The sequence below is a fragment of the Hyalella azteca genome, unplaced genomic scaffold (genome assembly GCF_000764305.2).
Source record: "Hyalella azteca isolate HAZT.00-mixed unplaced genomic scaffold, Hazt_2.0.2 contig17485, whole genome shotgun sequence".
In the NCBI taxonomy this organism is placed as follows: Eukaryota; Metazoa; Arthropoda; class Malacostraca; order Amphipoda; family Hyalellidae; genus Hyalella; species Hyalella azteca.
Genome location: NW_025947267.1, coordinates 164,624 through 177,160, shown reverse-complemented (window position 1 = coordinate 177,160; position 12,537 = coordinate 164,624). Strand labels below are relative to the sequence as shown.

At 36.9% G+C, this 12,537-nt stretch overlaps 1 protein-coding gene across 1 annotated transcript in view; it reads left to right on the top strand.

Annotated features, from left to right (window-relative positions):
* LOC108681285 (voltage-dependent calcium channel subunit alpha-2/delta-3) overlaps window positions 1–12,537 on the top strand; it is a 75,045-nt gene that overhangs the window by 27,148 nt on the left and 35,360 nt on the right. The window contains exons 13-16 of the mRNA XM_047885279.1: window positions 1,792–2,052; window positions 3,508–3,555; window positions 7,423–7,509; window positions 10,521–10,577. Coding sequence (XP_047741235.1) covers window positions 1,792–2,052; window positions 3,508–3,555; window positions 7,423–7,509; window positions 10,521–10,577 — 453 coding nt within the window. The remainder of the gene's footprint in view (window positions 1–1,791; window positions 2,053–3,507; window positions 3,556–7,422; window positions 7,510–10,520; window positions 10,578–12,537) is intronic.

Below are 12,537 nucleotides of genomic sequence, written 5' to 3'. Positions count from 1 at the left end.
ATATAAATGAGTATACATATTTTACTTTCCAGCTAACGTAACTTCCCATACCTACATATGTTTCTAATTAACATTTATATTTTGTTTCAATGATACTTTACAGCAACCGTCCATTTGCTGGCCTATATTGAAATATATATCATATGAGAATACGAGAGAATATTGCCCATGAAGAGAATATGAGTATAGTTAAAGTTTTTAATTTGTTTGTTTGGCAAATTGATTTAAATTGATGGTTTAGCAAGAGTGCGTTCTAAGTGCGTTCTAAAAATATAATGCCGGTGACTTGCTGATCTCTGTGTGTTGATACTGCCCAGAGTGATTTATTATAAGAAACTGTTTGAGGAAGCGTGTTGTTTCGTAACAGTTGAATGAAGCTGTTTGAACTGTTTGGAGTAAATCACCTGTATTGTGGACAAATAATTATTTTTCTAATCTATTTAAGCATATGTTTTTCTGTTATTCTAATTGGATTTATCTTGGAAGCGTTTGATTGAGGTCGGTGTCTGTACGGCGCGCTAAGAATACCTACTGGCTTTGATACCGAAAAGTATATTTGCATATCACGTTAATTAAATTCGCGAACGTAGCTTGGGTAGAGTAAGGAAGTCAGGTAATGAATGCCGTTGCTAATTTGAGATGAATGCTGCAGCTTCAATAAGATCTCATCAGGCCTCCAGTTATGTGGTGTCATGAGTACTCAGGTTGACGGAAAAACGGTTTGTTCCTGAAAATAAATCTTAATATCATATTATTTTTATTATTTTAATGACTGTTTAGTTTAATTCATAAAATTACTTCTCTTTTAAATAACATTTCTTCTATTTATTTCTTGTACAATAGCCTATAATTAATCAAATATAAGTTAATTATTAACACATCTCTATGTTGACAGCTTTTGACTATTTTAATATGATTCTATAGTACATGATGGTCTCGCAACCCTTGTGCTGGTCACCCTTCTTCCGCGTGCATGCTTCTCAAACTTCATGCGTTTGTACGCCGGGAGAAAGTTCCACGCTTGTTCCTAATATTATTTGTTGTTATTAGTGATTCATCGGATTTAATTGAATATTCAATATGCACGAGGCTTGCTTGCAGCTTCAGCATTTCCGACCTGGAGAATACCGTCACGTGTGGTTCGCATTCTATCGTTTGTGAACCTTTTGTCTCCAAAAAATGTTCATGAACGTATGTGAATATTTCGCACCAATCTTCCAGCCACTTGTTTTGATGTGAAAGTGTACGTGCAGAACTGTTCAGTTGCATTAACATCAAACGCCGGAGGCTTCTTGCATGTTTCCCTATACCTGTTTTATGTGTATTTATTCTCAAATTCCTGTTGTTCCTTTGAAGTCTGTAGTCTGTATCCTGTAGTCAGTTTAGTCCGTATCCTGGAATTAACCTTTTCCTTCTCCCTTCCATGCTGCCGATCCTCGGACCCTGACTGTACGACTGCACTCATGACGACGCCTCAAAATTGCCTTTTTTGAAAACGTATCGAATTTTCATTTCAATGGAGTACTATAATTTCCCTCGTGCCTTCCAAATTTCATCGTGGGCTTTCTGATGATGTTCCTGTCCAATATTCAAATTTTCAAATCTATTCAATTACGTAACGATAAGCAATGCCCTAAATAACTCTTACCCTCTTCCGCAATATTGGGAGCCTGTATTTCAAAATTTTTTTACACACGAACTTTTTTCCAATGAATAACTTTGCGCAAAATTCAATAAATCCCAAACAAACTTCCGTTATATGGTGTTTTTGGCAATTTTAAATATTCGTAGGACCCGAAACAAACCGAGTGGTTGTGGGAGATTCGCGAACGGAAAAGACAGTTAGATAGAACACGGAATTACAAGAAACTAACGGTGATAACGAGCGAACTTAACAAGAATGGGAACTTCACAACCGAGTCTGGGCAGCGGCTCGAACACACTGTGCTCAACGATGCCAGAAAAGTCGAAAAGTTCCTCCGGTATGGCGACTTTGGTGCATCTGACGCTTACATTGCCAAGCTCAAGGCTGATGCCTTGCGTGCGACACGGGTGAGTTGAACACGCTTCTCCGTCACGACAATTCTCTACGCCTCGGTGTTGTGTTCTCAGAGCTGGGCAGCGCTACATTGAAATGTAGTGGCCGCTACCGCTACCGCTACATGCTCTAAATGTAGCGGGCGCTACCGCTACATTGCTTTAAATGTAGCGCCGCTACCGCTACATTGCTTTAAATGTAGCGCCGCTACCGCTGCTGAAAATGTAGCGGCCGCTAGTAGCGGCCGCAACATGTAGCGTGCTACTGCCCACCTCTGTGTGTTCTGTATGTAATTCAATGTTCTTCAAAAAGTTGAACTTTTTTCACCATATCTTCACATCTCTATGTGTTTCCTAAGATAGAAATTTTAACGATTTCATGAGTTTGAAAATATCTCTGACGTTCGCTAGAGATGACGCGCATTTGTAATTCAAATTAATTATCATTCCAGGGGAGAGTTATAATCAATAAATCTGCATCACGTCATGACACTTTAAATACTTAAATATCAATTTTTTAGGCACTGCACCTAAGTTTAGTTCTAAGCTCAAATAACTGGTAGATAAGTAAGTTTATTGAAAACCATTCGTTAGAAGAAATATTGCTACTTTATATTTCAGCTTGTATTTCAACCTTTGAGATTAAAATGATCTCTCTTTCGGGTAAAAAATTAAATTGACACCTTTAACGATATTTTCTGAGGAGCTTCTTAGCATAAACTCTTTCAGCTTCATTGTAAAAGTTTTTCTTTGTGTTATTGAATTAATTGTAGATGTTCACAATTATTATAAATTTATATCTTACTTGAAAGTTGCAGTGGATGCTTTTTTCACCCGTGCAATCTTACGTTCTGATAAAAATTTCCCTACGACTGCTTAAATTTGATATCTTTGATTCGCTTCGGTCCATTTGGAGAGCTTTTGTTATTAATGTTAATTATGTTAATCGTGTCGTGAGCATCGCTGTACATATAACTCCATGAAGAAATTAAGGTCTTCTCTAAACAATAGTTATTTGTAATGGCGTCAAAGTTATAATTGTCACGGATTAATTACTTCGTTATTTTTTAAAGCACAATGAACCCTTGACAGCACCGACCAACCCCGTACGCACTGCTCCCTCTCCCACTTCCCACCCTCTTGTAGTGCAGAATTTTCCTGGTAGTTTCCTTATTAATTGAGAACTTTTCCTGATCAAAAAATTGAAAAATAAATGTTTAGATTTAGAATTTACCATTTCCAAAAAGCTGTCCTATTAAACTGGCATGTCGCTTTATTATTATTAGATACGATCTTCTTCAGGAACAAATTTATAGTCGAAAAAATGAGTTACGTCTGTGTTTTGAACTTACCCTGAAAATCCACGCCATTTCTCGCATGCATCATACACTAACTAAACGCTTTAACCTGATGTTTTTCGGTCGAAGTTAATTTCCCAATAACCTCGGCTTTTTTTGTCTTTTTTCTTAGAGAAACTATCACTTCATATTCCGCCGGAGCAAATGGACGCTCATGATCGTGAGTGTTCGCTAGCCGCGGCCCTTTGGTAAACTCGGGTCTTTGACAGCTGGGTCTGTTGCTGGGGCCTGTTGCCTGGGTCTGTTGCTGGGCTAATCTGTCCCTTGGCATGGCGGGCGCTGGGCCATATGAATCGATGGTCGCAGTGCATCAGTTATGAATGCAATGCATCAGTTAATGAATGCAGTGTATCAGTTCATGGGTACAGTGCAGCAGTTATTAAACGCAGTGCATTACTTAATAAGTGCATTGCATCAGTTAATAGGTGTTGCATCAGTTAATGAATGCAGTGTATCAGTTCATGGATGCAGTTCATCAGTTAATGGATGCATATTATAGTTGCCATGCATCACGCATGTATCTCGACTGTATGAAGTTCAATGCTCTTCGTGGAAAATTTCGAACGCATTACTGAGCGCTTGCTGCGTCGCCCTGTCAAATGTACTCGCCCCTCTTGGCCATATATGTCCGCTTTAAACCGCTTATTTGGGCCGCAGCTTGCAGTTTTTTATTCCTACACGTGGCTATTGTTGCGTTTGGGTTTCAAAACCCAACGCTATCTTTCATCTTTTCCGTTTTTGCGGCACTTGAATGTACCAGTGATGATTACATTTCGTTATATGTTAAGTTTTTAGCGCATTTTCTCATTTATGGAAAAAAATGCACTATTGTTCTCGCCATGTCCGTCTGTCTGTCTGTCTGTCCGTCCGTCTGTCCGTCCGTCCGTGACCTGAAGTTTTCGTCGACGAGAAAATGCGCTCTCTGTCACTCACTGCAGTGAGTACTGAGTTATATTTTTTGTTTTCAAACGACGCTTGTGTGCACTGGATTTTCATAACTAATTGTTTATTCAATGTTATTAATTTTTAATCTATGTTTTTGCTTATTATTTCACGTTGTCTCTGTTTTCTCCTTTTCTTTCATGCTTCCGTTCGACGATAATTTTTCGTTTGGTTTCCGACTGAGATTCCCCATTGATAATAATAAAAAAATTATTTAAGAAATAACTTATACATTTAATTTGAATCATTTAATTTGATGAATCGTCCAATTTTTTTAATGGTCTACTTCTTTGAATCATCAAATTCTAATTCTAATTTAAATCATTTATTTCTAATAAAAAGCACCGCAGTGTTAATTGTTCATTCGTTGTCAAATACCAAATTCAACAATAAAGTCAGCTGAGGATGAAGAGGCCGACTTAGCAGAGTGTGAGGCCACCAATGTAGGAGTGAGGCCTGGTCTCTGTGAGGTCCCCAGAGTTAGAGTGAGGCGCGGTCTATTTAACCTCGGCCCGAGGCTCAGGGTTGAGAACTTCTTAAAGAAAGAGCGCAAGATGACCCGAGAAATGCGCTACCTCGACCTCTGGCGACGGGTGCGTAATTAGTACATTAAATAAACCTGTATACATTACCTTCATTACCTTGGTAATACGTCGTAGTGAGATACATTACCTTCGTAATACGTCGCAGAACTGGAACATTACCTTCTTAATACGTCGCAGTACTGGTACATTACTTTCGTAATACATCGCAGAACTGGTACATTACCTTCGTAATACGTCGCAGAACTGGTACATTACCTTCGTAATACATCGCAGAACTGGTACATTACCTTCGTAATACGTCGCAGTACTGGTACATTACCTTCGTAATACGTCGCAGTCCTGTTAACATTACCTTCGTAATACGTCGTGTTACTGGTAGATTACCCTCGAATAACATCTCAGTCCTGTTAACATTACCTTCGTAATACGTCGCAGTACTGGTACATTACCTTCGTAATACGTCGCAGTACTGGTACATTGTCTCCGTAGTACATCAGGGTTCCGATTTCTTGCTACATAATACGTCAGAATATTTGATATATTACCATCGTAATAAGTTAGATTATTTGATTCATCCACAGCGCTTTACGTCGGCCGGAGTACTTAATTTGTTGCAACGTAATACGTCGGAGTATTTAATTTGCTGCATACGTAATACGTCGGAGTATTTAATTTGTTGCAACGTAATACGTCGGAGTACTTAATTTGTTGCAACGTAATACGTCGAAGCACTTAATTTGTTACATACGTAACACGCCAGAGTATTTAATTTATTGCAGCGTAATACATCGAAGTACTTAATTTGTTGCAACGTAATACGTCGAAGCACTTAATTTGTTACATACGTAACACGCCAGAGTATTTAATTTATTGCATACGTAATACGTCGGAAAGCTCACAGTCGCGGCCTAATTTAGAAATACGTTATGGTCGTCTTATGTTCTCAAATATCAGTAAATGCCTTGTGTGTATTTTCTGAAGTATGTGTTAGGTATCTTCACACTTTGCTACTTACATGTAACTTATTACTGGGATAGAGAGATCATATCAGAGCAGTTCAAATTAATGAATGGTAGATTTACTACGAACTGATGAAGTTCTCTACAGCGTGCTTGGTTTCATTGTACTTGAATAATTTCACATATCATTTATTGTACCAAATAAACAATAAAAAGATCCCTCGGACATTGATATGTGAGTGTGACTGTTCAATAAGCTGATTCTCTGTAATGTAACTTATAAGTCGCTGATTTAGTTACATTACAGAAGTCTGTTATGTAACTTAGAAGTCTCGATTGAAGTGCTGGTTGTGGAAGAATATTTCGTATCTTTTTAACATCGTTGTATGTTTTATGTCTGATTGCCCGATTGATATTAACTGTATTGCATCGGACCGATTTATTGTGCATCCTTACAACATGTTTAAAATATTTACCTGCATGCCGCTTTGAAGTTGTGGTTTAACATTGTTATATATCTGCTTAGATTTTCCCTACCGCTTTATTCCTATTTACCGGCCCGTTTCCTTGCATTCGTATCCTATCCTTTTTTATACATGAAATCTATAATTTTTGCATTCTAATTTGTTTGAAGCAGATACTCTAATCCTGATTAAGTTTTATATATTTAACGAATTTGACTTGATATTTTTTAAAGTACAATTTGCAAATAACATCAAAATTTACTTATATACAACATCGTTAGAATTAATCATGTACATCTTGAGCTGAAATTTGTTTCAAATGTTTTCAAAAACCAGATTGTATAAATTACATTTTTTGAACTCAATTTTTTAATTAAAATTTTGAATGCATTTCAAAACTATATTTTTCGTCGAAGGTAATTTAAAATTGGGCAATTATTCAAACCTTACAGTTCATAACTTTTTAAATGATTCTCGCCCTTTACTTTAACGTCATTCTGCAACTCGAGATCAAAATGACATGATGTACAGCCAAACTGTCCTAAATTCTGAGTCTGGCAGCTGAATGTGCTCTACACGTGCAATGTACGTGATCTGCACGTGTACTACAACTGTACAACACATGTGTACTACACGAGTATTGCACGTGTTCAGCACGCGTACTATACGTGCACAGCACGAGTACTGCAATTGTTCTATACGTGTACCGCATCTGTACTACACGTGTACTATACCTGTACTACACGTGTACTATACCTGTACTACACGTGTACTACACCTCTGCTACACGTGTACTACACGTGCACCGTACCTGTACTACACGTGTACCGTACCTGTACTACACGTGTACCGTACCTGTACTACACGTGTACCGTACCTGTACTACACGTGTACCGTACCTGTACTACACGTGTACTNGTGTACTACACCTGTACTACACGTGTACCACACCTGTACCACACGTGTACCGTACGTATACTACACCTGTACTACACGTGTACTACACCTGTACTACACGTGTACCACACCTGTACCACACGTGTACCGTACGTATACTACACCTGTACTACACATGTTTTGCACCCGTACTGAGTTCTGAACCCACCGGTGCCCCCAGGGTCGCCACAAGGGGCGGGGGCAGAGGGCAGGCTACCGTCTCATGACCTCTGTCGCGGTGCCCGTGTTTGACCTCAACCTCACCTCGGTAAGTTGACCCGCCCTAACCTGGTCGCATTAATTCTTTATTGAACCGAACAAAAGGTAATTGAGACGTGAATGTACTTGATGAAATTGATGACATTAAATTAAATGGCAAGGGCCGTATTTTCAAAAATCGCTTATTAGTGCAAGTTGCAGCCTAAGTGCACATAGCGGACTATTTCTCGTTTGTGATTGGTTAGTTGAGTTGGGAAAGATGTCAGTGATTGGTTGAGGAAGCTATGAACTCGAAACTAGTGGTGATAGCTCGGCTTCAGGATATTACTTGTCAAACAGGAATTCCTGCACCGTTATGTTTTTACATGAGTTTAATGCTAGAGATTAATTGTGTTTATAACCTTCTCTATTTTGGTTCCCTCTAATTTTTGAGGTTATACTAACTAAAAATATCATCAGGTTATGCCTTGTAATTTCTGAAAGTTATACCAACATACTTTGGTTGATAGCAGTAATTTATTCTGACATTTTTATTATCATTTTATTTCACAGATAAATACTTGGAATAGTATTATTAAGAAATCATGTTTTAAAAGCAAATTAGTTTTTGAAATCAAAGTTCAACTAAATTCAAATTCATCCAAGTTGATGGACCGGGCTTGAATCAAGTTATTACGAGGCGCTAGGTAAAATTTTAGTGTCGGAGTGTGTCCAAAAATTTTAGAAATATCACACTAGAAATTCTGAAAAACGTTATTTAACCCCAGCATAGATGCTTTATCTGTGGAGTTCATGCCAACAATTAAAGCACATGCTTTTGTCTATTAATAATATACCTTATTAATGCATCAGTGAAATTTCTTAGGAATACCTAGAAAACCTATAAACACAAATTCTAATTTTGTTTGTCATTTCTCAGTAAAGAGATTTTTTACTTGAATACAAGGTAAAAAAAAATCTGGCAATTTTCGTGGCATTGCTTTTGTAGGAGTACCGTATGTTGCGTAAAATATGGTAATAACTGTATAAACATAATGGTTTATGATTATAAGAACATTAATTATATCCATGGCACACTTTGGGCAGTTACAGATGACCAAGCGCGCAGATATCAATAATGACGTGATTTTTCTGAAGCATTATATGTTTTCTACATATAATCAAAAACTTATTTATAAATAGAGATTTATTCATGTCTGCTCTATAGACTCATATGTCATCTCTTAGGGGTTCGACTGTATCCTTCAGCAACGTCGATGTCCAAGGCAATTTGTTAATCAAAATCGCTTCTCAAAATTATTATATAGCTGTTATATGCAACTAAATATAATACGGTATATTCAATTACACAAACTATGCACGTAATCATTCAGTTACGTATTGAACACCATACAGTACTACCGTTTAAAATCGCTAGATTCTCCTGTATTTATTTTTAGTTCGACACTAGGCAACCTGACTGTAAAGCTATGATAGGTCACATAACATAACCATGTTACATGTTATACAGTAAAAATCATGAAGGAGATTGTGCGTAATAAAGTTTTTCAGTTTAAGTTCATTATTTTGAATTTTTGGACTTGAAGAGACAGTAGCTTTTTGGACTTTTTTGTAATTAATACAATTTTCGTTTATTCAATGGTTGAAAATAATGTAAGCACTAATATTGGTGTTACATTTTTAAACTTCTACAGGACAACTCAAGCGTAAAATTTAACATGAATTCATTTGTAACAAATACGAATACAATCTCATTGACATTTATGGATACAGTATAGAGATTCTGCTAACTCTCTTGGAAATGTATGAAAGTTCTCAAGTTCTGGGCCATCCAATAAATGTTACTAGCAGATCCCCAGTGAGCTGTTGTCTTGCTATGGCCCCAGTGAGCTGTTGTCTTGCTATGGCCCCAGTGAGCTGTTGTCTTGCTATGGCCCCAGTGAGCTGTTGTCTTGCTATGGCCCCAGTGACCTGTTGTCTTGCTAGGGCCACGCTATGTCCGTTACTGCAACAGTTCAGACGTTAATTTGCTCAAACTGAGATCCATTGTGCAACTATGTTGGAACATTAGCTCATGTTGATGTGTCGTTGGGCGATCAAGCTGGAACATATCTAGTGTTGGACTGTTGATTATAGTGACGTACACCAATTTTTGTGGTAATCAATACCTAAATTATCATTACCATCTGGTGTTGTAGTACATACGATCTAGCCTCGCCCGCCAGGAGCAATGTCCTATCCTAAACTATTTATTTAATCAAGATCGTATATTTCAGATGTTTTTTTGCTTATTAGAAACAAATAATTGTATTCGGTATAATGTGTTGCCTAAGAGTACTGAGTATATCATTTAAATTGCGCATTGAAAGTCTGCCGCTCTGAAGTCAAGGTTCGTCCACAACAGTGTCTGTATAGGCTGTCTGCAGGCTCACTGCAGAGAGTCTCATGAGGCTTTAAGCCTATTTCAGATTGCAGCCATAAGCCTAGTCTCATGCTTTTTGAATTAATATTCACGCACAGTTCAATATATGCTCCTTTTTCAAAACGGTTAAACTTTGGTTATTGCATCCTGGGAAATGTTTTCCCAGCTATGGCTGCAATCTTTTCATTCATTTTAAGCATTTGACGGACTTGATTGGTTACTGGTTTAATGCAGCCTATGAATGAAAACTTTATTCCTCATTTCAGGTGAATATTTAAAATGTTATTTATTAGAACTCAGAAATTTATTTTACGAGTATCTTCAAACATGCAGCACCCATGCAAAGAAAATTTTGTGAAAACAATCGGTAACTTTGTTCCATGCGTTCTTGTTCCGTGCCTAAAAATGCAAATACGAGCTCGCAATGAAAATCTTAACGCGCGGTTAAAATTAAGTTAGTTTAGTTGTCTTTGTTTCTTTATATAATCAAATTATACCATTATACTGTTAGCTTAGGTGGTATGATGCAATAAGATGATGATTTGTTTCATGTATCGTTCATGATTTCTTATTTATTTTCCCCCAATTTGGGCCTCTCTAACCAACTGCCCTTCACTTCCATTCTTCAATTTCTTCAGAACATCACGAAAAAAGTTCTGGAGAGACACAGCGTTTGGGTTTCCAGGACAGAAGAGGTATACCTCACATCTCTTATATACCTTTATCACTTCACACATAACAACATCTTATTCTTCAAAACATTCCTCATCCCCATGACGAACCCGTCATTTACTTAACACAAACACAGACATCCCTTAAATTAATTATAAAACACAATAGAATGCAGTGTATCATCGAAAGGATACTTAAATTTCTTTATATTAAATTTTTATTGAGTCTTGATAACTGTCGCATGAGAATTACTGCATTTTTGATTCGATTTAAATTCCACTTGTCGAGATCTGAACGTTAAACTCACAAACGAGTTCGAAATCCTTGAGTTAGCCATGATAGCAGACGCCTACATACTATATAGTCCCTAGTAAAGCTTGTATCCGTTTGAAATTAGCCTTGGTGTAAGAATTCGGAACTGCTAGAGAAAACTAGTAAATATATGGCCCACATGGTTGTAGTAACTATTCCTGATAGTTAAACCTATTCAAATAGATTGTCCACGTGGCTTTTTTTTGTCTATTTTTTCAAGAGAAAATCTTTACCATAGTTTCCTTTAGTCTAGTTATCCAAAATTTACACGGTTATTTAGTATGCTAGAAAATTTTGAACTGTTTTATCTTAAATTCTGTTGACTGATAATTATGTTGACTTAAATTTTGGTGCACGTGCTGCGATTATTCGAATACACATTCAACTTATTTACGGAAACGTCGCATTCAATTCTGGACAAAAAAACTCAATTGCAAACCCATTTCTTGTGAATGAAATATGAAATTGAATTATTTATGGCCAAAGAGACTCTGCTAACAGGCTTTGCAATGTTATTTCTAACTAAACGTATTAGGAGTGAATGGATGAATCAAAAGAAAAGGTACAATCTGTAGTCGCGTCGATTGCTGATTCAACAAGATTAAAATTCAGGCGATCATGACGCGCAATTATTACTCAAAAATTTTACAATCGAAAATATATCTGCTCTGATTATTCTTGCTTAAAACAGCATTTTACATCAATAAATAAATAACAATTAAAAAGCCCATGAGAGCTGCTAATTAGGACCAACTAAAAAAAACTATGTCAATTGAAAAAAAAACACTTGATGTTTATGTTTAGTTCCTATTAACACATCATGATATCATTTACCTTCTTTTGAACACAGCACCCGAATAACCATTTAAATGGTTCATTGTTGTAGTTGATATATCGCTGGTTGTGAGGGACGATGATAGCTTGCATTCGCCTTCATTCAGTACCAATTTGGTCCATATTCATAAATGAGATTCACAATATTTTGCTTAACGACGAGACATACATGTTTATTATAATTCAGGTTCAGAAAATAAAATTCACCACCATGAGCGTAAAATACCACAGAAACAATCACCATACACTCATGAATTTCTAAAAAAAATTGCAACAATGCCAGAGAAATGAGGATGGTATAGGATAGTGCATAGGATTGAGTCCTGCCCGCAAAACAATCCCTTCCCTCATATTCGACCCTTGCAAGACGGTTCAACCCATAAATATTCTCTATGCATGAAGTCCCTCTAAAGATAGTATCGTGAAGTTATAGTGAGCTCGGAATGACCTTAACATGTTATGAACGTGTACAGCATTTACATTGCAATTAGACCTACTGGCCTGATGTCAACTGTGGGTGAGCAAAGAGATTCTCCCTGACGATGGCAACGAATTCAATTTCATCGTTTTTCATCTTTTCATCTCTGCTTTTTGAATGTCATCTCATTACATTTTTATCTGCCGATTATTTGTTGAAGTAGAATAGTCATCAAATTTCATGTTTTTGGCGCGATCATCAGCCATCACATTAAATTCGCAGTCAAATAATGAATGCGGAATGGATAATGAAATTATTTTTGTCACCCCTCAAGTTCTTAGTTTGAGATGAGAGCAATAAGTTCGCATCGCCTGGTCATTCATTTTCGATTTAGTTAAAATTATTAATATTTTATTCAT